At 46.5% G+C, this 26,288-nt stretch overlaps 1 protein-coding gene and 1 non-coding gene across 9 annotated transcripts; both read left to right on the forward strand.

Moving 5' to 3' along the window:
• Positions 1-1,161: 1,161 nt before the first annotated feature.
• Positions 1,162-26,288, forward strand: LOC128343073 (zinc finger protein with KRAB and SCAN domains 1-like). Of its 8 annotated transcripts, none has more exons than XM_053291560.1 (5): positions 1,252-1,358; positions 8,400-8,465; positions 11,880-13,100; positions 17,218-17,479; positions 21,582-26,288. In XM_053291560.1, the coding sequence occupies exons 3-5, from the start codon at positions 12,294-12,296 to the stop codon at positions 22,262-22,264; spliced, it is 1,752 nt and encodes a 583-aa protein (XP_053147535.1). In that variant the 5' UTR covers positions 1,252-1,358; positions 8,400-8,465; positions 11,880-12,293; the 3' UTR covers positions 22,265-26,288. The 8 variants fall into 8 exon arrangements, with proteins under 8 accessions (XP_053147536.1, XP_053147535.1, XP_053147532.1 ...); XM_053291556.1 differs by lacking the exon at positions 1,252-1,358 and adding an exon at positions 5,915-6,735; XM_053291561.1 differs by lacking the exons at positions 1,252-1,358; positions 8,400-8,465 and adding an exon at positions 1,162-1,214.
• TRNAA-AGC (transfer RNA alanine (anticodon AGC)) lies at positions 7,531-7,602 on the forward strand. Its single transcript has one exon. It is a non-coding gene; the product is annotated as a tRNA-Ala (tRNA).

The raw sequence follows: 26,288 nt of genomic DNA on the forward strand, positions 1-26,288 counted from the left end.
GCATAAATAAATACATATTAATAATCCTTACAACAGTGATAAGAATAATCTGCTCATATAATCTGGGGTTTTTGGTATTTTATTTCTATATCTAAACATACAAATAGTTATCTCTGCATAGCAGTCAAATCACTTAAGACATATTAACTGGGGTTGGGTGGGTAGGTGGTCAGGGCAGAGGCAGAGTGCGTGATTTACAGCAGTTAGCCTGCAAGTATAAGCCCCCACTGTATTAGAAAGTCTGTTCACCATATCCCTTTCTGACTTCTGTCCCCCACAATCCGTGTAGACTCATTTGTGTTATTCTCTGCAGGGATGTGGTGGGGGGAGGGGGAGGAAAGGAACAACTGAAAATGAAAGTAAACATGACTCAGATCATATGCAGAGTGCTCTGCCACCAGGTTCAGAGGTAGGACGCCTCTGGATACCAATTACAGAGGAACAACGGCGGTCATGGCCATCTTCTGCTTGTGGGCTTCCCGGAGGCATCTGGTGGACCACTGTGGGAAACAGGATGCTGGACTGGATGGGCCTTGGGCCTGATCTAGCAGGGCTCTTCATATGTTCTTACCAATACTCACATCACCCTATCTGAGGAAATATAAAAACAGTGTTCCCCACAAACCAAGAGTGTCTATGAATATGAGCAGAGAGCCCTACCAGCCTGGAAAAGAAGATCAGTGGAGAGAAACACATCTCCCACACCGAACATGCTGTCTCAAGATATGAAGATTGCCCTGTTAGCCTCACAACTTTGAAGAAGTACTGTATAAAAACAGCCCCCCACACTGAGTGCCCCTGAACAGTGTGCTGTTCAGGGGCAGAATATAGGAGCAGAATATTCTGAACAGGCACAGCGTCCAAGCCCCCACAACTTTTCGCACAACGAGTGCCCTTGAACACGTGCTGAGTGCCCTCCCCCATAACTCTTAGCACAAACCATCTGCACACACCAAGACTGCCTCGGAACATGTGCAGAGTGCCCTCCCTTCCCACTGGGAGGAAGCCAAAGCAGGCCCGCCCCCAGACCTATAGCATTTAGGGAAGCATGGCTTCCAAGCGGATTTGGACCTTTGCAGAGCATTCATTCTAGAACGGAATCTCTCCCGCCGCCAGAATGAAAGCTGAAGCCGCCTCTTTGTCCTTGGCTTGCCGCTCGAGGGGGTTAAAGCGACTGAGCTCGGACTCCTAGACAAGCCCGGAAATGTTGAGTGGTGTGTTGAGTTTCCTTTTCCTGTCTCTTCCTCTTGGCTGGGGTGGGAGGAAGCAGTTTCTTCAGCAGCCTTGTTGGATTGTCTAAACTTGGGCATTTGGGGTGGGGGGGCTGCAGGTTTCCGGAGTTCTGCAACTGGCAAGAGGTGAGCTAAGAGGAGATTCGGGTTAGGGGAAGGCGGAGGACGGGAGGGGAGATCAGAAGGGAAGAGAAGAAGGAGGGCAAAACCAGCCAGGGCGAGAGAAAAAATATATATATTGCAGGGAGTATGGGGAGCAGCCAGACCCCAGCAGACAAGGAACCCCTAAGCCCCCCACCCGGATCCGAGGGGGCTGGTGCTGCTGATCTCAGGGGGAAGGGCCTCACCTCCATCCAGCCCAGGAGCAGAGTCGAGAGGAGAAAAATGCCTAAACCAGGAGGATTTTCCAGAGGGGAGAAGATGCCCTAATATGCCCGGAACAAAGGAGGAGCCCCACTCGCCAGTGAATGGCCCCTGAGTGACGTGGGTTTTTGCGGGCAGGGGTCCTCTCCTAGTTCAGAAGGGAGCTGTCCAGCGCCTTTAGGACGCTTTCCCTGCCATCCCCCGGGATGAAATGGGATGCGGGCCCAAAGCCCTTTAACTGCCCTGGGACTTTTTTTCGTTTTTGTATGGGGCGGTATAAAAATGTAAGAAATAAATCAAGCAAAAGGAGGCGAAACAGAAGGGTGTTGATGTAGCCTGCAGAGAGTCTGCCTCGAGATGGCCCGCGGTTGTCTGCTTCTGTCACTCCAGCGTGTGTCTCTGCCTTTGCCGTTCCTCCCACCCCGCCAGTCATTCTGCTCGCCCCCCCTTTCGCAACTCCCTCTCCTGCCATCTGCTTCCTGTCATAGCCTTGTTTTTGTAGCTTTGTACAATCTTTGCGCCCACCTTTTTCCTGTCCCCTGTCATTCCACCACGCTTACTGATTTATAACTGCTAAGGGTGGAAAAGTGTGTTTTCTGGGTTGTATGGATACAGGCAGGCAGTTCCTTTTCCAGTTAAGATTTGCAAAGCTGCTCTGGGTTTACTGCCAGATCCCATCCAAGAGGCACTGGAAGTGTTCCCTACTTTGGATCCCTTGGCTTTGGATCTCTTTTGAAAGTGTCTTGATGGCTGTTGAGCAGTTCTTTTCTACCTCTACTTTCTAGGACTATGTTTGTGGGTTTGAATCCTGCCAGAACTGTTGTTGGGGTGGCGGCGGCAAAGGAGTCTGTAGCCTTGGGGTTGGGCTGTAGCTGAATATAGAGCATCTGCTTTGCGTGCAGAAAGTTCTAGGTTCAATCTCTAGCATCTGGAGTTAGGGCTGAGAAAAATCCCCGTTTGAAATCTGGAGAATTGCTGCCAGTCAGTGTAGACAGCTCTGAGCTGGATCAGTGATCTGACTCAGTAAAAGGCAGTTTCAGTAGAAAGCCCTTGCTAGGACAGTTGTGTGTATTCCACACCCTTCCTATTAAAATGTTGCCATTAGTTCTCATTTGGTGTAGTGGTTAGATAGTCACACAAGAGACCTGGGTTCGAATCCTTTCTAAGTTTCTGAAGCTTACAGGATGACTTTGGGCCAGTGACTCTGTATTAGCCTAACCTACCTCACAAGGTTGTTGTGAGAAAAAGGTAGCTCAAGTTCCTTTGAGGAAATGGGAGAGATAAAGCATAATAAATAAATGAGTGCACCCACTGACCCTTACTTAAATGAGTTTGTCTGGGATTCCATGTTCAAAGTCATTGTATTTCTGAGCACTGGGTACTGGGGAGACTTTGTTTGTTTGTTTGTTTGTTTGTTTGACATATTTTTATACCATCCAAGTCTGATAATTGTGTCAAGTGTCCCTTGTCTGGCTCCCAAATATTTGGACTGGCTTCTAGCTCCAAAGAAAACTGGTCAAGGTCTTACTTTAGGCAATGGACATTAAAAACTGGCAAACTGAAAATTACAATTTACAATAAAATACAACCACCTGACCAGCCACATAAATCCAACAATTTGAGGCATATGGGACAGCAAGGGGGAAAGTGCAGATTAGTTTGATGGATGAAGGCTTAGTATCATCCTGCATACAAGAAACAGGCAGGAGCTGATTTGGAGGTATCAGGGGTGATGCCATATCTTATCTGCCACACCTCTTGTAGTGAGCTGCCTGTTCCTCTCCAGGGAGGGCCCACTTCATGTCTGCAGAACCCAGGGTGACTTCATGCACGCCTGATCATTGCTTAGTTGGCAGGTCAAGTGATGACTTGTGTGTGTGATTCAGCTTCTACAGACCAACTGGGCCAAGCACCCATATCTCCTTTCGTCATCTCGAACAGAGACAATTGATGAGATTCGGAGTCAGTCAGAGGGATGTGAAAATACGCCCCAGCCCAGTAATTCTCATTCTTCTCACCATAAGAGATCCGCTAGTAGACTGCAAGATATATATTAATAAAATGATAAAAAGCTACTGTGAATCTGCAGTACCCCTTTAGTATGTGGTACAGAGCTGGAGTTCTCAACCATGGGCCCTCAAATGTTGTTGGATGCCAACTTCTCAAAAAGAGTAGTAGATTGGTGCAGGGAAATAAGTATTTACTACAAAAATCTCAACAAAACAGATTGACATTTTTGTAGTTCATATATATATATATATATATATATATATATATATATATATATATACACACACACACACACACATACACCTGCTATAGGAACTGCATAAGAAAATGAAGAAGACTACAACATCCATCATTCCACCCTTAGGCCATGGTGGGAAGGCTAATGGGAGTTGTTGTCTGACAACATCTGGGGGACCAGGACCAAGAACTCCTTAGTGTTGGACAAGGCTGGTGAGAGCTGGGAGTGACTCCTCTCTTAGCCATAAAGCTCACTGAGTAACCTTGGGCCTGTCACTGTTACTCAACCTAACCTACCTCATAGGGTTGTTGTGAAGATAAAGAGGGTAGCCTGTCAGTGTTCCCTCTAACAGGGATTCCCAGATGTTGTTGACTACAACTCCTAGCATCCCCAGCTTCAATAGCCTTTGCTTGGGGATTCTGGGAGTTGTAGTCAACATCTGGGAGTCCCTGCTAGAGGGAACACTGTAACCTGTGTATGCTGCCTTCTTGGAGGAAGGTTGGATAATAATGATTATTAATTAATATTGGAGGGGGGTTGGCACTTATTAAGCCTTTCTCCATCTATTTGAGATTTCCTCTCCAGTCTCCTCCTCTTCTGAGTTCTGAGATTTTTCTGCCTCTCAGTCTTTGGTTTTAATTCTGGCTTACACTGTTGTAATTTTGTCTAAATGTTTTTTTATTTTTATTGAATTACGTGGGTTTTGATTTTCTTTAGCTGTCGGGGGGGGGGCCTTTTGAGGCTCAAAAAGCAAGATATAAATCCTTTTAGAAAATAGTAATTCGGTGTGAGATTATCTGCCGCCTCTCTGAGTGAGTCAGAGCTTTTGTCTTGCTTGCTTCCCATCAGCTCCCACTGGATGCTTGAGGCACATCCCTGCATCCAGTGTGTTTGAGGAATCCAGTCACTATAGCAGCAGAGACATTACTACAGATGTAGGGTGGGGTGACCCAGTCTTTGGCTAGGTTACCTGATGTGTCTCTGCTTGAGTTGCAACTCTAGGCTTGCTCAGGACTCATCTGCAAATGGGTACTTCTTGGGCTTGGACTATAGATGCAGCAGAATAGACGTTATCACTTTAGGCAGGGGATGCCATTTCTGAATGCTTCCCTGCAAGAAAACCTCCCTCCATATAGAACACCAGCACAGCAGGTAAAGGACTGGCCTAGAATCTTTTGCCCTGATATGCTAATTATTTCCTTGCATAAAGTTTTCAGCATGGGACGTGGTGCCTCCTACCATCAGTCTAAAATATTATAGTCCATTCTGTCTACAAGAAGAGCCCTTCTGGATCAGGACAAAGCCTATCTAGTCCAGCATCTTGTTTCTCATAGTAGCCAGAAGATTCCTTTGGGAAGGCCACAAGCAGGAGATGAAGGCAAAACCCCACTCCTGGTTTTGCTCCTCCCCAAAGGCGCTCTTAGCCCTGGACTTCAGGGCCGGAGTCCAGGGCCTCCACACTCCCTAAAGTAAAGGTACAGTGTGCTGTCAAGTCGATTTCAACTCCTGGCGCCCACAGAGCCGTGTGGTTTTCTTTTGGTAGAATACAGGAAGGGTTTACCATTGCCTCCTCCTGAGCGGTATGAGATGATGCCTTTCAGCATCTTCCTCTATCACTGCTGTGTTTCCTATAATCTGGGAAACATACCAGCGGGGATTTGAACTAAATTCGTAAAGTCCCTGTTCCCTAGCTTCTCTCCTCTGATGCAGGGACAGAATGGTGAATTAAAGCTGTTCTGATCTCAGTTTATGTGTGGGCTCATTTAGGCAGAGGCGGATAATAACAGATTACCAACCCTGACGACAATCATAGACTTCACCCATTGCTCACTGCATGCTGGTCTGTATGTTTGTTTGTTTTGTTCTAAATGTATTGCATTTTTATTTTGTTCTAAATGTATTGCATGTTTATCCTGTGTTTCCTCCAAGAAGCACAGAGCAATGTATAAGATTCTCTTTCTTCCCACTACTTTATCCCCACAACAACCCTGTGAAGTTTTTTTAAAAATAGTTTTTATAGTTCTCAGTTTTTAGCTTTTTCTTAATAACTTTTAATTTGAAACTTTTTTTAAAAATTGTAATTCTAATTTTTTTTTTAATTTTTTGGAGAGCCAGCGTGGTGTAGTTGTTAGCGTGCTGGACTAGGATCAGGGAGACCCGAGTTCAAATCCCCATTCAGCCATGAAACTAGCTGGGTGACTCTGGGCCAGTAACTTCTCTCTCAGCCTAACCTACTTCACAGGGTTGTTGTGAAAGAGAAACTCAAGTATGTAGTACACCGCTCTGGGCTCCTTGGAGGAAGAGCAGGATATAAATGTAGTAGTAGTAGTAATAATAATAATAATAATAATAATAATAATGTGGTTTTAGCCGGGTCTTTTAACTTGCTCAACTTCACTTGCTTAACTTTATTCATCTTTTATTTTACATTGTATCTATTTTGTTAATGTTGTGAGCTGTCCCAAGCAATAGTGTACTAGAGGGGCAGGGTATAAATAAAAACAAATACAGTAATTAGGTTCAGTTGAGAAAGGCCAACTGCCCCCAAGATCTCCATGCTATTCATGGCGTATTCCTCACTTGGAATACTGTGTCCAGTTCGGGGCAATGCATTTAAGCAGGATGTTGATAAATTGGAGCCATTTCAGTGGAGGACAACAAGGATAGTGAGGGTTCTGGAAACCAAGCCCTATGAGGAGCAGTCAGAGGAGCTGGATAAGTTCAGCCTGGAGAAGGGAAGACTAAGGGGAGACAGGATAGCTGGCTTCAAATACCGGGAGGCCTGTCACCTAGAAGAAAGAGCGGACTTGTTCTCTGTTGCTCCTGAAAGCAGGATTAGAACTCTTGGATTGAAATTAAAGGAAGCAGATTCAGGCCAGGAATTTATAAATGGTAAGAGCTGCTTTCTATAGTGGAATAGTTTGCCCCATGTGGTGATGGGCTTTCTTTCATCTGAGGTTTTCAAAGAGAGGCCAGGTGGAAATATGTCAGGGGTAATATAGCATATTCTTGTCCTGAGCAGGGGGCTGGACTAGAAGGCCTCTAAGGGAGAGGACAGTTGGTCTTGTGGTTGCAAGCATGACTTGTCCCCTTAGCTAAGCAGGGCCCACCCTGGTTGCATATGAGAGGGAGACTAGAAGTGTGAGCACTGTCAGATATCCCACTCAGGGGATGGAGCCACTCTGGGAAGAGCATCTAGGTTCCAAGTTCCCTCCCTGGCATCTCCAGGACAGGGCTGAGAGAGATTCCTGCCTGCAACCTTGGAGAAGCCTCTGCCAGTCTGTGTAGACAATGCTGAGCTAGATGGACCTATGGCCTGACTCAGTATATGGGAGCTTCCTATGTTCCTATGTTTCTAAGGTCCCTTCCAACACTTAAAAATGATGACCCTTCTAATCCAGGCTCATCTTTCCCAGATCAGCCAGCCAGACGCCTCATCAAACCCTACAAGCAGGGCAAGAAAGTGATGGGCATCCCTGGTGTTTTGGATAATTTTACAAGGAAAGGCTAAAGCATTTGCAGCTTTGGGGATTAGAAAAAAAATGATGACTACAGAATGGATTGGATAGTTTTACAAAATTATGGTGTGGCGAAAGTGGGATAGAGAGGGGTTCCCCCCCTCTCCCCCATAACACTAGAAATTGGGGTGACCCAAGCCCTAATCAGAAATTACTTATGTGTCAGGATGGGGCTATAGCTCAGTGGCAGAGCATCTGCTTAGCATGCAGAAGGTTCCAGGTTCAATCCCTGGCATCTCCAGATGGAGCTGAGGAAAAAAAACTTTCTGCTTGAAGCCCTGGAGAGCTGCTACCAGCCAAAGTAGACAGTACTAAGCTGGATGGACCAGTGGTCTGGCTCAGTAGGTGGCAACTTGCATAAGAACAGCCCTGCTGGATCAGGCCCATCTAGTCCAGCATCCTGCTTCACACAGTGGCTCACCAGATGCCCCTGAGCATGCCCTCTCTCTTGCTGTTGCTTCCCTGCAACTGGTATTGAGTGGCATCGTGCCTCTGAGGCAGGTGGCCCACAGCCACCAGACTAGTAGCCATTGATAGACCTATCCTCCATGAATTTGTCTAAGCCCCTTTTAAAGCCATCCAAGCTGGTGGCCATCACCACATCCCATGACAGAGAATTCCATAGGTTAATTATGCAATTATGTGTGAAAAAGTACTTCCTCTTGTCGGTCCTAAATTTCCCGGCCATCATTTTCATGGGATGACCCCTGGTTCTAGTGTTGTGAGAGAGGGAGGAAAATTTCTCTCTGTCCATAATTTTATACACCTCAATTATGTCTCCCTGTAGTTGCCTCTTTTCCAAACTAAAAAGCCCTAGATGCTGTAGCCATGCTTCAAAAGGAAGGTGCTCCAGGCCCCTGATAATCTTGGCTGCCCTCTTCTACACCTTTCCAGTTCTAAAATCTCCTTCTTAAGATACGGTGACCAGAACTGTACATAGTACTCCAAATGTGGCCACCTCATAGATCTGTATAAGGGCATTATAATACTAGCATTCTTATTTTCAATCCCCTTCCTAATGATCTGCCTTTTTCACAGCTGCCGCACACTGAGTCAACACTTTCAACGAGCTGTCCACCACAACTCCAAGATCACCATGACCCAGTCAGTGAAAGCTCAGACCGCATCAATGTATATGTGACATTGGGTGTGTCCCCCCACCCCGCCCGCTGAAATACATCACTTTACACTTGCTTACATTGAACTGCATTTCTCATTTTGTCTCCCACTCCCCCAGCTTGGAGATATTTATTTTGGAGCTCCTCACAATCTGTTTTGTATTTCATACCCTAAATAGTTTAGTGTCGTCTGCAAATTTGGCTGTTTTGCTGCTTACCCCAACTTCTAGATCATTTATGAAGAAGAGCACTTGTCCCAGTACAGAACCCTGGAGGACCCCACTTCTGTTATGAAAACTGTCCATTTATCCCTACCCTTTGTTTCCTGTCCTTCAACCAGTTACCAATCCACACATGAACCTGTTCTATTATCCCATCCATGACTGCTAAGTTTTCTCAAGGGTCTTTGTTGGGGAACTTTGTCAAAAGCCAAGTATACAATGTCCAAGTATACTATGTCAACTGGATCACCTTTATCCTCAAGCCTGTTGACACTCTCAAAGAACTCCAAAAGGTTAGTGAGGCAAGACTTGCCCTTGCAGAGGCCATGCCGATTCTCCTTCAGCAAGGCCTGTTCGTCTATATGTTTAACCATTTTTAAGTATGTTTTCCATCAACATACCCAGCACAGAAGTAGAGCTAACTGGCCTGTAGTTTCCCGAATGCCCCTGGATCCCTTTTGAAAATGGGAGTTACATTATAGGGGTATGTGAGCTGGGCTCGATGTTGAGCCAGCTCGTCTCGGAAGAGTTTGGGGCTGGTCCAAGTTTGAACCAAACCGAGCCTGGTTCAAATCAAGTCGGCTTAGAACTCTATTGGTAAAGGGGAATCCAGTGAGGATTCTCCTTTATCCGTAAAGCGGGGGCAGGGAGGCTTCCCTGAAAGTAGAGCGGGCGTGAGGGGAGTAAGAAAGTACTTCAGAAGTTCCACCGGCTGTGGTGGTGGCGGTGACTCCACCCCACCCCTGCTGGCCTCCCCCCGAGTAGCCCAGGCTGGTTTCGGCCTGGTTTGGGCCTCGGCACAGGTGTGGAGGTCACTAAAATGCCCTCCACACATGCAGAGAGGCCATTTTAGTGACCTCCACCCCTGCGTAGAGGCCCAAACCAGCCCGAGCTACTCGGGAGGGCCAGTGGGGATGGGTGGGTGGGACCGGCGCTGCTGGTGGCACTTTTATGGTACTCCCCTGCCCCCCTTGCCCTTTATTGGTAAAGAGGATTCCTCACAGGATTCCCCTTCACCAGTAGAGCTCTGAGCCCTTTCAAACGGGCTCATTTTGAACTCGAACTGGGTCTGGTCCAACGGCTCACAGAACTGGGCCCAGTCAGCTTAAATCCGGTTCAGATTCGAGCTGAACTGGCTTTGCTGGTTTTGTGCACATCCCTATAACGTTAGCTACTTTCCAGTCCTCTGGTACAGAGCCTGATTGTAGGGACAAGGAACATATTTTTGCTAGATCATCAGCAATTTCACATTTGAGTTCTTCAGAACTCTTGGGTGGATGCCATCCAGCCCTGGTGATTTGTTAATTTTTAGTTTTTCAAGACAGTTTAGAACACCCTCTCTTGTCACCTCAAATTGGCCCAGTTCTTCAGCCACTAAGCCTGAGAAACTCAGTTCCAGAGCGGGGATATGGTCTGTATCCTCCACCATGAACACAGATGCAAAGAACTCATTCAGCTTCTCTGCAGTCTCCTTAAACTCCTTAATAATCCCTTTCACCCCCTCATCATCCAAGGGTGCAACCGCCTCTCTAGCAGGTTTTTTGCTCCTGATATATTTAAAGAAGTTTTTGTTGTACCTCTTCTAGCTATATGCTCCCCAGACTCTCTTTTTGCATCCCTAATTGTCTCCTTGCATTTCTTTTGTCAGGAATTTGTGTTCTCTTCATTTGGGCAGGATTTCCGTTTTCTGGAGAACTTGCAATGTTCTTCCAGTGTGCTACACATGGACATTTTTTTTGTGAATGACTACACTTGTGTTCATTTTAAATTTTAACCTAGGTAGAGCCTCCCTCAAATGCAGGGTACATATAGGAAGTGTACTGCCATACCTGCATTCAACATAACCTGTGAATCACTGTGCATGTTTGTGCAGACACTGTACACAGCTTGTACATGCATTGAATATAACATGTGAATAGAGCTCCAGTGAAATTGATTTGCAGTAGTTTGAGGGTGGACCTAAGGACGTATTTCACACAGTGTGTAATGGAACTCACTGCCACAAGGTGTGGTGACTACTGATAGCTTTAGAAGTGGAGACACATTCATAGGGGGTGGCTGTATCATCATGCTGTTGCAGTTTTCTGCTCTGAGCAGGCGCTGGACTTCAAAATCTGTGTTGGAGAACTTGGAGGGTTTTCCAACTCCAAGTTAACAAATTTAACAACAGGTTAATGTGTTTAACAATGTTAAACCATATAGACTAAACTTAATGGGTTGGTTCATACAATTGAAATGATGCCGGAGATCTCTGATGCCCATGGAGTGTGTGTGTGATGTCAGGATTTACTCATCGATCCCAGATCCATGCCGCAAACACATGACATTTAACTTGGATAGTTAATCTTGGATCTGAACTTGGCTTATCAATCCTGGCTAAATGTCGGGTTCTTGTGGCGCAGATCAAGGACAGACGAAAATGTCTGAGTTCACACAACATGTTCCACAGGAGCACATGCCTTGGAGTTCTCAGATTTGTCAGTAATGCATAATGTGAACCAGCCTTATGATTCTGTGTTTAAAAAACAGTTGTGAATTAAGAGATGGTAGCTGCCTTGAATGTTTTTGCTACAACAGAAAGGTGGAATAGACTAGGGGTTCTCAACTTTGGGTCCCCATATGTTTTTGGACTTCAACTCCCATAATAATAACAATAATAACAACAATAATCCCCAACCAAAGGCCACTGATGCTGGGGATTATGGGAATTGAAGTCCAATAACATCTGGGGACCCAACGTTGAGAATCCCTGAAACAGACCATTATTTCTAAATAAATACATGAATAAAAAGCCTTCTAACCAACTGCCACCAGGCTACTCTCCCAAGACGGCTGCACCCAGAGGAAGACCTCCGAAGCAGATCTTGGTTATTAGGCAGGCTTTCATGGGAAAAGGTGATCTCTCAAGTATATTTATCTCTCAGTAAAGCTGGGAATGAATTGATGGGGGGAATATATTTATTTTGTATTATTGCTGTATGATATATCGACGCTCAAAATTGTACTTGTAATTGCATTAAAACTAATAAACATTTAATCACGGAAAAACTATATTGCTCAGTATTGGTTTCCTTTTGCTAGGCTTCTGGTAGGTGCCACCTTAATATTTTAAAAAAATGTTTAGGGATGTTCTATACAGCCTAAATGTGTGTTCACTCTATTAATTTGCTTTTCCCCAGGTGCACAGGACATCACCAGCACCTGCTTCTTGCCTAGGAGACCCCTGTTGGCGAGTGCCGTCCACTTTGTTACACAGAGTGAAGGACACAATCGAAACCCCAGATGCTTTCTTCACCTTTGCAGTGATTGACCAGGATTCTAAAGGCTGGGTTGCAAGGCTCTGGTTGGCAGCTAGTTTTGCTGGGCAGGAGCTTTGAGGAGACCAGTCAGAGTGGGGGTGGGTGGGCCAAGGCTGCACTCCACCCCCGAAGCAGACTGCCAGCAAGCCCCTTTCTTTTCAGTGCGACTGCTCGCAGACCCCTTGTTTGCCTCTTGTTGGGCCATCGGGAGGGTCAGGCGTCTTCCCTCAAGGGGCCAGATTTGGCCCACGTTAATCGTTGACGCCTAGCAAAGGCCTCCCTTGTGGAATACAAATGGCTACTGGGAGAGGGGAAACGGCTACCCTCCACCTCCAGTTCCAGGCTGCCCCAGAACCGGGAATGCAGCCGGCAATGAAAATGGAGGAGCAGGACCCATCATCTGCCCATGAACTAGCAGGAGGCAGAGTCCCTCGGTTCCTCCAAGTTGGGTCCATGCGGGACTTTTTGGCTGGGGACGCTCCTCAGCAGGTGAAGCAGGAACCAGATGAGGGACTTCAGCACCAGTGGGAAGCCCAAAGACAGGAGTTTCCAAAGGCAGTGCAATACCCACAGGCAGGATGGAGGAATCCATCATTGCCCAAGACCATGCAGTGGGACTCTAATTCTTTTCAGACCTCCTATGAGGGATCAGCCAACACCAGCCAGTGGCCTTCTGGAGGCTGGGTGTCCCAAAATATGGGACACCCGGGCCTCAGTGGAGAAGCCCAGCCCATCTATCGTGGTCAGGAGCATCCAGAGAGAAGGAACTTTGGGAACGTAAAGGAAGAGGCACCCAGTGAGGACACAGTCAGCTTGGAGATCCGGCGGCAGCGGTTTAGGCACCACCCCTACCAAGAGGCCGAGGGGCCCCGGGAGATTTACAGACAGCTCCAGCAACTCTGCCACCAGTGGCTGAGGCCAGAGAGACGTACCAAGGAGCAGATTCTGGAGCTGCTGATCCTGGAGCAGTTCCTGACCATCCTGCCCCAAGAAATCCAAAACTGGGTGAGGGAGCACGGCCCAGAGACTTGTGCCCAAGCAGTGGCCTTGTCGGAAGATTTCCTGATGCGGCAACGAGAGGTCCAGAGAAAGGAACAGCAGGTAGGGAAACATACTTTGGTTAACCTTTTTGTTTGTTGTTCAGATTAATTTTTGGACACAAGAACAGTGGCCTAGTTCTGATGTAATGGGGAACCCCATAATGTAATGGGATTTGTTCTCTGTTGCTTCTGAGGGTGCAGCTGCACATTAGTCCTTATTTCAACAACTGGTTTTTTATTTTAATTTTTTAAAGGAATCCCATCCATGTTTTTCACCAGGCTTAGAAATATATTATCTATCTATCAGTTTTAATAGTGTGTTTTATTGTATTTATGGTTTGTGAACCACCTAGAGCCTTTAGAGTCGGGCGGTATATTAAATAAGTAAGTAAGTAAATAAATAAATAATATTTATATTCTACCTCTAAAATTAAAAATATGACAAGGCAACTCACAATTTAGAGAAATACAATCAAACAACAGCAGCTGTTAAAATCAGAAATACAACAGAAAGAGAGGAGTGGCAAGGGGGATAATTCTACAGCTGTGGGGCTGCCACCTAAAAGACCCTGATGATGATAAATAAATAAGTAAATGAATGAATTAAACATGTTTAATACACACCTATAAGCTGCCCTTCGGTATTTTTACTCACAGGGTTGCTATTTTTTATTGTTTTCTGCTATTACTTGTGCTGCTTTCAGTATTACAGTAGCAAAACTATTATATTAGTATTTAATATTGCTATGTTATGACGACTATGATTTTTCTACAACCACTATTTGCTATAAGCCCATTAAGGCAGCAGACCCAGTAGCTGCAAAGCAATGGCAGCACTGGAGGCTAGATGTTCTTGGGATGTGATTCTGGCATACAGTGAGTAAAGGTCCGAGGATTCAATTCCAGACAGTCGCTTGTTGCTGGGGGAGTCAGGCTGATCCCTTAAAAATCTCTAAGACAAATTTATGGAGGATGGGTCTGTCACTGGTATTAGCTGTGATCATTAAATTGAACCTCCTCACTGAAGCTCAGCTCATGAAGTAAAGAAATCTTAAATGAGGCTGAACAGTGGTAACAAAAAACGTATTAAAATTTTTATCTATCTATCTATATCTATATATCTCCTATGTGCCACAATAGAACATCATCCTAAATTATTTTTAAAAAGGTTTTGTAAATTGTGGACGATGCAAGTCATTTAATGGTACTAGAGAAAGACATGCTGTTCTGGTAGCTCCAGGTCTTAACACTCACATCAAGTTTGGAGGATGAATACAACTGAAGGAAGCCCATGGGGGTGTGTGGCTGGGGGAGTCAGCCATGTGACTTGCCTCTTGTGGGGGGGCCCAAGGCAGTGGGCCCCCAGACAACTGTCTCCCCTTGCCATATTATAGTTACGCCCCTGACCTCCATGTTCAGAAGCAGTGTCCTCTGAATAGCATTTGCGGGGGAGGAACAGCAGTGGAGGACTGTTGCCTTCTAGAGAACTTCCTGGAAGCGTCTGGTTGCCCCCTGCTTGGAAAAGAGTGCTAGGCTAGATGGGCCTTTTGTCATGGATTGGCTAGATGGCCTCTCACACTCCAGTATTTAGATTAGCTGTAAGTTATATCAGAAAACTGTAGTGTGTAAGGCTCTAAGACAAAGAATACACCGCACAAGGTTTCATGTTCCTCATGATGAGGGTATTGCACCAACAATAATTAAAGATAAGTGCTTGAGAGAAAACATTTCCATGGAATAGTTTACTTCTACATCTAAGGCGAGCTGGTCTTGTGGTAGCAAGCATGACTTGTCCCCTCAACTAAGCAGGGTCCACCCTGGTTGCATATGAATGGGAGACTACATGTGTGAGCACTGGTAAGATATTCCCTTTAGGGGATGGAGCCGCTCTGGGAAGAGCAGAAGGTTCCAAGTTCCCTCCCTGGCAGCATCTCCAAGATAGGGCTGAGAGAGATTCCTGCCTGCAACCTTGGAAAAGCCGCTGCCAGTCTGTGTAGACCAGGCCTGCTCAACCTAGGCCCTCCAGCTGTTTTTGGACGACAACTCCCATAATCCCCAGCCACAGTGGCCAATAGCCAGGAATTATGTGAGTTGTAGGCCAACATCTGCAGGAGGGCTGAAGTTAAGCAGCCCTGGTGTAGACAATACTGAGCTAGATGGATCAGTGGTCTGACTCAGTATATGGCAGCTTCCTATGTTCCTGTCTTTTGGTACAACATATATGGACTAGAACTTAGACAAAGCTTAAAACATCAACTTGTCATTGATTACAAAGGGCTCTACATGAAAACAAGGAGCATCGTTCTTACTTATTTACTTACAAACTGTAAAGTAAAGGAAGAGGTTATTCACATAATTAAAAAATGTGTTCTACCCAGGGTTGGGAGCTGTCTGTGCTTCCAATTTTAGGTTGTGTGGGAGCAAGATAAGAGGGAAACCTGGGCAGAAGTGATTGTGTGGAAGCAATGTAGGAGGAAAAGCTACCCGGGTTTCCCTCTGACTATCTTCCTTCCTTACTTCTACACAATCACTTCTGTCCCGGTTTTACTTCTATCTTGCTTCCAAACAACCAAAAATTGGGAGCACTCACAGCTCCCAAACATGGTTTTTGACTGTATGAATGACCTCAATAAGTCAAGAGAGGAAGCTTGAAGGCAACCTCAATCCCCATCAATGTTTCAACCCTTTAATCCTAGAATTTCTCGTAAGCACAGGCAGTAATGGGCTGGATGAGGGATAACAAATTGAAGCTGAATCCAAGCAAGACGGAGGTACTCATTGTGGGGGATTGGAATTTAAGGGATGAGTTTTATCATCCTGTGCTGGATGGGGTTACACTCTCCCAGAAGGAACAGGTACGCAGCTTGGGAGTGGTCTTGGATCCAGATCTCACCATGGTATCTCAGGTGGAGGCTATGGCCAGGAGCGCTTTTCTATCAGCTTTGGCTGATTTGTCAGCTGCGTCCATTCCTTGAAAAGAACGATCTCAAAACAGTGGTGCATCAGCTGGTAACCTCCAGGCCCAACTGCTGCAATGCGCTCTACGTGGGGCTGCCTTTGTACGTAGTTCGGAAACTTCAGTTAGTTCAAAATGTGGCAGCCAGATTGGTCTCTGGGGTAACCCGGAGAGACCATATTATTCCTGTCTTAAAACAGCTACACTGGCTGCAAAATACAAAGTGCTGGTTATTACCTTTAAAGCTCGGAACGGCTTGGAGAGCCGTTACCTTAGAGAGCGCCTTCTTCGTTATGATCCCTATCGCTCGTTGAGGTCATCTGGAGAGGTCCGTCTGCAGTTACCACCGGTATGTCTGGTGGTGACTCGGAACTGGGGCTTTTCTGTAACTGCTCCTGGTTTATGGAATGCACTCCCAGCAGATATCCGCAGTTTAGGCTCGCTGTTGGCCTTTAAGAGAGCCCTAAAAACCTATTTATTTGGCCTGGCCTTCCAAGGCTTATGAAGTGTTGTTGTTTTTAAATGTATTTTAATTGGTTTTAAATAGTTTTAATTATTTTTGAATTGTTTTTATATTGTTTTTAGCATTGTTTTAATTGTGAGTTTTATGCCTTTTTAAAAGTTGTTATACACTGCCCAGAGCCTCTGGATGGGGCGGTTTATAAATGAAATAGATAGATAGATAGATAGATAGATAGATAGATAGATAGATAGATAGATAGATAAGCAAGCAGAAAATGCTAACTAAGAGAAATTGTCAGCTTTCCAATGTTCCTGGCAGACAACTAGTGGTTACATAGACATCTTCTTCTGTTCTATGGTTACTCAAACTCTTTCGTGTCCTCCTCTGTTCCTTATGTCTGAGATTCAAGAGCAAACCTAGATAGGTAAAATGAACTGATTAATGTTACAAAATCTGCAAACAATTCTTAAACACAAAAATGAAGTTTCGGGTGAAGAAGTTATAGGTAAATAGGTCATCATTTTCTAGGCGAGAGCTGAATCAAATGAAATAAGGAAAGAAAGAAGAGGTGATTTTATTTCAGGATCCATGACACTTCCACCTGATCCATCAGAGTTCTGGGTACTTTCTGACTGTAATGGGTTTCCCCGTGAGCTCAAGGGCTGGTGGTGAGCAGCTGGAGAGCAAGTGTATGGGACTTGGACTCACAGCAGAGTCCCCAGCTCACTCCTAAACCAATTTCCTCATTGCCTTTCCCAGGTGCTGTGGACATTCGAGGAGGTGGTAGTGAACCCGCCCTTGGCTCAGCAGGTGCCGTACCCTACCGTGACCCAACAGGTCCATTATCCCACCGTGGCACTGCCCGTACAGTATCCACCCATGGCCCAGCAGACACCGTATCCTGCCATTGGACAGCAGGCCCCGAATCCCATTGTGTCGGAGCGAATTCCGACAGATCCCGGGAGAACATTGATCTGCCGGGAGCCTGTGCCAGAGGGTGGCAGGAGCCTACGGCCCTACGGTAAGGATCTTCTATGGTGTAGGCTTTAAAGCCCTACTCAGCATGGGGCTGGGGTACCTGTTGAACCGTATTCGCCCAAACGAACCTGTTTGGCATCTCAGGCCCTGTTCATGGCCCCGCCATTACCAGGTTGGTGGGAACTAAAGACATGGCCTTTCTGGTTGTGACCCCTTGGCTTTGGAATTTCCTTCCAGAAGAGCTTCACCATTCTCCCTCCCTCAGTGTTTTAAAAAACCCAACAACAATTAAAGACATATCTTTTAAAAGAGGCTTTTAATTGTTTTATATCTGGTAGGCTTTATAGTTCTTAGTCTTTAGCTTTTTATTAACAACTTTTAATTTTAACTTTAGAAAAAAGTTGTAATTTTAAATGTGGGTTTAGCTTTGTCTATAAACTTGTTTAATTTTATTAATTTTTTTTGTTATATTGTATTTGTTTTATTAATGTTGTGAGCTACCCTGAGCAGTAGTGTACTGGAGGGGCGGGGTATAAATATTTTAAATAAATAAATAACTGTTCACCGCTGTTATACTGGTACGGTAGTGTTGGCTGCTGGTAGCTAATGTCAGGTTAACATCCAGTGGACTAGTCACTGGATGGAGCATAGACAAGACAGAACCTCTGCCCAGACAGCTTTACAATCTACAATAGGAACATAGGAAGCTGACTCAGTAGTCAGACCATTGGTCCATCTAGCTCAGTATTGTCTACACAGACTGGCAGCGGCTTCTCCAAGGTTGCAGGCAGGAGTCTCTCTCAGCCCTGTCTTGGAGATGCCAGGGAGGGAACTTGGAACCTTCTGCATGCAAGCCGGCAGGTGCTCTTCCCAGAGCATCCCTACCCCGGAGGGGAATATCTGCTCACATGTGGTCTCCCATTCAAATGCAAACCAGGGTGGACCCTGCTTAGCAAAGTAGACAATTCATGCTTCCTACCACAAGACAATAAATGGATGGGAGTGAAGGGAGAGGTCAGTGACTGACAAAAGTACAGGAATTGGACATTGCAGAGTCAGGAGATAGAGGGAGTACCATTGCAGCGAGACCATAATGGTTCCAGAAAGTCTTTGCTGGGCCAGTTTAGACGATACTTTACTGGCCCACTAGATTGGAAAGGGGACAAAGCAAGAGTGCATCTCTCAGGACATCTTCTGTGCCATTCTGAGGACATCCTGACACCCTCCTGGCATGTCCCTTCACCGTGTGGGCTGGGCTGTTCACCTGAGGGAATGTCTGTGCTTCAGTATTCTAAAAGTGCTGTATAAATACTAAGGGTGGAGCATAGCTTGGGAAATAGAGAGAGACAGAGATGCTGTAATTAGCTATCCTCTATTAATCCATGGCCACCTAATGGTGCAGCGGGAGATGACTTGACTAGCCAGCCAGAGGTTGCTGCTTCGAAGCCCTGCTTGTATGTTTCCCAAACCCCTATATTGGGTAGCAGCAATATAGGAAGATGCTGAAAAGCATCATCTCATACTGCACGGGAGATGGCAATGGTAAACCCCTCCTGTATTCCACCAAAGACAACCACAGGGCTCTGTGGTCGCCAGGAGTTGACACCGACTTGATGGCACACTTTACTTTAATTGATGCATGACTTGTGCGAAAGATCAGTGAGAATGAGCAATGAGATGACTTTGGTCCCTGGCATTTCCAGTGAGAATGATCTTGGGCTGCAGATGCTGGTCATGTGGTAACAAGCATGAATTGTCCCCTTTGCCAAGCAGGGTCCACCCTGGCTTGCATTTGAAAGAGAGACCATATGTGAGCAGATATTCCCTTCAGGGGATGGGGATGCTCTGGGGAAAGCACCTTGCCTGCTTGCGTGCAGAAGGTTCCAGGTTCCCTCCCTGGCACCTCCAAGGCAGGGCTGAGAGAGACTGCTGCCTGCAACCTTGGAGAAGCCGCTGCCAGTCTGTGCAGACCATACTGAATTAGATGGACCAAAGGTCTGACTCTGTATAAGTCAGGTTCCTATGTTCGTAGGACAAAGTCTCTCACTGAAATCCTGGAGAGCTGCTGCCATTCAGAACAGATAGGCCAGTGGTCCAACTTTGGATAAGGCAGCTTCCTATTTTTGCACCTGGATTCAGCCTCTCAGCATTTCCAGTTAAAAAGATCTCGGAAGCAGTGCAGACTAAAAGCAGCTGCCTTGGCCTTGCAGAGTTGCTGCCCGCCAGCTGTGGGCTGGATAGATCAGTGTTCTGACTGTAAAGCAGTATTAAGTGAAGCAGGTCGTAGTTCATTCGTAGAGCCCCTGCCTGACATGACAGGTAGAAGACCCCAGGTTTGATCCCTGGCATCTCCAGCTAAAAGGACCAGAGGTGGCAGAGCTAGGGAAGACTCCTGCCAGAGAGATCCTAGGGAGCTGCTGCCAGTCAGAGTAGATGAATGGCTTGACTCAGGATAAAGCAGCTTTGTGTGTTTGAATGAGAGATTGGGGCATTGTAGAGTATCTCTGCTCTGATGTGCGTATGAGCCATATGGAAGTGGACACTCATTGTGGAGTGATGTATTTATATTATACTGGAGAGGGCAGTTTGGGGCGGGGGCAGAAGTGTGTTGTGCAACACACACACACACACACACACACACACACACACACACACACACACATCAGAACAGCCCTGCTGGATCAGGCCCATGGCCCATCTAGACCAACATGCTGTTTGACCAACAGTGGCCCACCAGATGCCGCCTGAGAAGCCCACAGGCAGCCAAGCGGTGAGGGCTTGCCGCCTCTCCTGCTGTTGCTTCCCTGCAACTGATATTTAGCAGCATCTTGCCTCTGAGGCTGGAGGTCGTCTATAGCCACCAGACTAGTAGCCATTGAAACACACACAAACACACACGCACAGAAACATGTGTGTGTTTCTCTCTCTCTTACACACACGTGTTTCACTCACACTCACACACTCACGTGTTTCACTCACACTCACACACACACTCACGTGTTTCACTCACACTCACACTCACACACACACTCACGTGTTTCACACACACACACACACACTCTCATGTGTTTCACTCACACTCACGTGTTTCACTCACACTCACACACACACACTCACGTGTTTCACTCACACTCACACACACACACACTCACGTGTTTCACTCACACACACACACACTCACGTGTTTCACTCACTCACACACACACACACTCACGTGTTTCACTCTCTCACACACACACACTCACGTGTTTCTCTCACTCTCACTCTCGCACGCACACACATACACACGTGTTTCTCACACACACACGTGTTTCTTTCTCTCTCTCTCTCTCGCACACACAGACACGTGTTTCTCTCTCTCTCTCTCGCACACACAGACATGTGTTTCTCTCTCTCTCTCTCTCGCACACACACACACGTGTTTCTCTCTCTCTCTCTTGCGCACACACACACACGTGTTTCTCACACACACACGTGTTTCTTTCTCTCTCTCTCTCTCTCTCTCTCACACACACACACACACACACACACACCTTGCTCTGTCTGCTCAGCTCCCTCCACCATCCGCTTCTGGGATACCCCATATGCTTTCAATATTTCACATGCTTAAGGGGTTGACACTTGATTAGAAAAAAGAAAAGAAAAAAGAAGTTGTGATGACCAGGCTTTTCAGTTCTGCATTGAATACCAATTGCTTGCATGGTGTGATTGTGGAGTTCTTACCCCCACTTGTAACATGTTTATGCAAAGGATGGTTGATGAGGCTTGTAAACCTTCCGTGTTGGAAGATGGATAGTGGGATGGGGCCTTAGCTCAGTGGTAGAGCATCTGCTTTGCATGCAGAAGGTCCCAGGTTGAATTAATGTGGGTCACCAACATTAGCATGATTGTGTGAACCCATGCCAAGGTGGTTTATGGCCTGAGAGTCCCACTTCAGCATAGATTCACACAATCATGCTAATGTTGGTGACCCACATTAAACCTAGATTCAAATGATTGTGTGAACAGTGCCAGGGTCTGAATAACTGTGTGTGAGCCCTGTGCACAGAATCTATGTGCGTTGAACATAATGTGTGAATAGGGCTATATAGGAGATCTAATCCGTGTGACTGGGTTATTTTTTGCCCTTTCCCGCCCTCACGCAGGTCCTATTCAGGAGTTCCGGAGGCCCCTCACGAACGCAGAGCGTATGCGGAACCGGAGGATGCGGAACAGGAAGCAGCGCCTGGAGACCAGCATGCAATTGGTTGAGTCAGCATCAAGAGCCCCCTCAATGCTTCTGGACGCCATGCGGGGGCTGCACAGGCAAGACCTGAAGGCCTTTGACAGGGCCAGGCAAGAGGAACGGCAGCACCGGAAACATGAGAGGCGGCAGGACCAGGCAACAGCCCAGCTGATGGTCAATGCCATTGAACGCTCCCACAGTGACATGGGTGAATTCTTGGGGAGGCAAACCACCACCATGGCGGCCATTGCGGCGGTATTTACTGGCCAGAGATCCCCCTCACAAGGAGCGCCCCTCAGCTACAGTTCTTACCAGGGGTACAGCAATCCCCCGTGGGGGCCACCGGAGCCAGGAACCCCTCTGCCGCCTGGTCATGTGCCCGGGATGCCTTTGGAGCCCATTACTGGTCCAGCAACTCCATGTCCGGTGCCTCCTCTGGCCACCCCTGGGGGCATCTGTGACCCAATCTCTGAACTGCCTCCTACAGATGGACCTAGGGAGGATGCTGCCCCAGACTCACCCACACCTTCAACCTCTGACACCACTTCACGTACACTCGACACTAGGCCAAACAGAGGAGCCAAGCGGAAGATGTGGGAATGACAAGTGTTGACTTATTGTTTAGATTTACCTTGTTGTTTAGATTTTGACATCCATTTCGCGGGACTGCCGGAACCCCGTTGCCTTCATTTTTAACAGGACAACCCATCTATCTATGCAAAAGGGTGTAAGCAAAGTCCCAGATTGATAGCCAGTGAGAGCTGTAGTGGCTGAAGCTGGTATGGTCACAGTGGATAAAGATGTAGGCTTCGATCTAGGAGATCCAGGTTAAAATTCATGGACTCCCATAGCTTTGGGCAAGTCTCATCTCCCTCTCTGTAAAATGGGAACAACTGACCTACCTCGCAGGGTAGTTATGAGGTCAAAATTATATAGGACTTTGCAAACGTAAAGCATTCGAAGTGCATAAACTAGTTATACTTTCCAAAGAATTTAAGCAGGGTGAAGGACACAAGCTGTTCAAATGAAGTCACGTCAGATCCCAAGCTCTGTGAAGGCCCTGTTGATACTACAGTGTCTCAAGCCCATATTAATTTGTAAAATGTTGTATGGTCTTTATCGGGTTTATCCTCAGAATTATCCCGGGAAGGAGGCCAGTGATGCCCATTTTGCAGATGAAGAAAACTGAGGCTGAGAGAGAATTTCACTTTTGCATCCCATATTCCAATATGTGTGTTAAAATTATGCTCTTCTGGTCATTTTGCGTGATGCATTCTTTGGTGTTCGAGGGCATCCTGGAGCAGGGAGCGTTTCCCTTCTGTGTCGCTTTATTCTTTCCAGCAAGAGGAGCTCCATTTCAGTCTGCTCTTCAGCAGAGGACAGGGCTTTCCTGCAGTGCCTCCTTTCACACAGGCCTGTGAGTTGGATGTAGAGTCTCTTCCCCTGGCCATCTTGTAACCAGTAGGCTTGTGCATCGGCATCTGCAACAGAAATGCACCACTCTCTTGGCCCCGTGTGGAGGCAGGTGCCTCCCAGTGAAGCTCATGCCAAGCAGTGCTAACTGTTTCTGGCACCCGGCGGGCCACCTTTCACCAAGATTGGAGGCTCTGGTCAGGATACTGGGAAAGCATGTGGGGTCACTGGGAGGTTCTGAATGAGACTCTGGGAGGCAGTGTTCCCTGTAGCAAGGCTTTCCAGTTGTGGTTGACTACAACTCCCAGCACCCCCAGTGACAGTGGCTTTTGACGGGATTATGGGAGTTGTAGTCAGCAACATCTGGGAATCCCTGTTACAGGGAACACTGCTGTGAGGCTGTGAATGGGATGCTGGGAAGGCATGCGGGAACACCTGGGAACTATAGCTCCTCCTGATTCTTTGTACTCTCCCAGCATCCTGTTTGGAGCTTCTGATTCTAGTGAGAAGCTCTGCCCCACTCCTGGAAATTGCAAGTACTGCCTGGCACTGGCCGCACCAGGAGGAGCACCCTCCGCTGTGCAGTGCCAGGGGGGTAGTGCATTTTTGTCTGTTACACAGGCTTGGTAACCATGATGTGCCTTTAAATCAAATAAATAAAAATAATGATAAATAACAAATCTCCCACTGCAATGGAAGGCGGAGCATGGCTTCTTCCATTCATTTCCTCTTGCATTCCATAGTTCACCCCCTTACCCAACATGCTTTGCAGCATGCCCCAAACTGGGAACTCCTCTCACTGGAGATGATGAAAGGACCCAGGTGAGAGCAGCTATCTGCTCTGGGGTGCCTTCTGCCACGGAAAGTTCTGCTTCGCAAGGCGGGTGAGGTGAGTGGGGAGTTTCAGGTTAACATTTTCCCTGATGCTCTGGCTTCCCATGTACAGATGGTGCTGCTTTTATTTTTTAATGGTAGAAACATCCAAACATGTAATTTCTCTCACTTCTAGTATGAATTACAGTCCAGGAACTATTTCTGTACTCTTGGACCATCCCTGAGTCTATGGAAGGGCTTCACAACATTGGCCTTCCAGCAGTTGTTGAACTACAACTCCCATCATCCCTGACTATTGGCCACTCTGGCTGGGGATGATGGAAGTTGTAGACCAACAACAACAGCTGGAGGCTGAAGTTGTGCAGTCCTGGTCTATGTTAATGGATTCCAGCTTTCCTGGAGGCAAATATAATATTGAACCAGCCACTGCTCCTGCACCTTTTAACAGCAGCCCTGTCTGTGAACATTAACTAGGAACCACATTTCTCTCCATGCCAGTGAAAAGCTTTACCTGCTGATTTTTTCTTTTACGGACTTAGGAGCAGGTGTGTGTTTTCTGGTTGGTGAGTCCCCTTAGGTTGAAGTGCAATTCTGTATTCCCTGGATCACACTGGCTTTCTCATTGGAACTTGTTCAAATCAACCCTTCTTTCACCACAAGCAGCACGGTTGAGACAATCGGCCTTTCAGAACCTTTTAGACTGACATTTTAGAACTTGATGTCCTGGAATCTCCTGGAACAGGTTATTTGGTTTTACTGTTTTAATAAGTGCTATTTTTAAATGAACTCCCATATATATCTGCAAAAATGTATTTATTTGTAAATGTATTTGAGCTTTAAGTGTCAGGAAGGAATAAGAAAATGGTATTGTGGGGCTTGGAAACACTGGGAGGGAGGGAGTGGGTGGGGGAAGTCCTATCTGATGGGGTTTCCTGAAGATGGAGGAGATCCCGTAGCTTTCCCGTTTTTATATGTTCTGTGGGCCTTTCCCCTCTTCTGCTTCAAAGTGCGGCTAGGTAAGTGATGTAGGAAAATAGCCCAGAGACATGAGCCTTCATAAAGTCAGAAGGGTTGGGTGTAGATCTGATGCAGAGTTTCGGAGTATTCCACAGGTTTGCTTCTGACAAATCCACAATGGGGGAAAAAACCCCTGTATCATATGTGTCCCTGGTGTGTCTTGGGAGATGAATCGCAGTTTCTTCAATAGTCTCCTTCAGACCTTATGAAAAAGTCCTGCTGTAGCTGTGTACAGCGAGGCGAAGGGGGAGGAAATTCCTCTCATTCTGCTTCGTTGCCTGTGCGCCTCGCCACTTACGCTTACGATGGGGCTTTTCTGAAGAGGGAAAAGCCCTCCTTGAGATGGGCAGATCCACGATTGTGAGGGTGGATCATAGGAACAGGATCAATCCACCCTTGCAATCACGGATGTGCCTGCCATCCCAAGGAGGACTCTTCCCTCTTCAGACAAACCCCGTCAAAACCGTAAATGGTGAGGTAGGTGCGCAGGTGAAGGATGCACACGACTCCAGTGAGGAGACTTTTTAATAACGTCTGAAGGAGGCAAATGAGAAGGTCGGTAACAGAGGACAGGGATACATGAGTCAGTTTATTCGCACTAGCGGATCTTCTCCTGTGATGTTCCGCCGCATTAGGATATGTTGTCGACGGTGCAAGCTGAGGCCTTTTTCTCAGTGAACTGAGCTGTACCATGGAATGGTTCTCTGTACACCCAAAAACTCCTGCAGATAGAAAATTAGCAGGTCAGGGAGTAGGGTTTTAGCCTAGCCTGTTCTGCTCCCTGTCATGTTAGCTTTCCATGTGTAGAAATATTTTTTTCTTGAGGGAGCATTCCATCATCTGAGCCCCTACTTGCACTATGAAATGGTACAGTCCAGACATGGATTTGCTACTTCATTGAGGACTAAACCTTTACTCTGGCAGGCTTATGGATGAAGGACTGACAGGCCTAGCTATTTCCTTGCATGAGCTGAGTGGGCGCCTAAAACACCTCACAGAATCCTTTACCACACAGGGGTTCAGTGGTACTCAGGGGTTCCTCACCCAACCTCTCAGTGGGGAAATAGTGTTCATTGAAGGCAAAAAGTTTAAAAACCAACTTCTCAGGCTGTTCTCCCAACACGTAGAAAAAAACAATGTCCAAAGGGGCTCCATATCTGTACCAAGGCTCGTCCAAATCTGTACCAAAACACGTCCAAAGTTATATAGTTGCTTGACCCCCCCTTTTTAAAAGGATCATCATTGCAGTGTGGTAATCCCCAAAGATACCAGGATGTTTAACACGCTTTTAAATAAGGATTTCCTCAGATGAAATTTGCCTCGAGTTTTGAAAATATTCTAATAAAGTTTGTAATTTTTTGGG

Source organism: Hemicordylus capensis, chromosome 2, assembly GCF_027244095.1.
Source record: "Hemicordylus capensis ecotype Gifberg chromosome 2, rHemCap1.1.pri, whole genome shotgun sequence".
NCBI lineage: Eukaryota > Metazoa > Chordata > Lepidosauria > Squamata > Cordylidae > Hemicordylus > Hemicordylus capensis.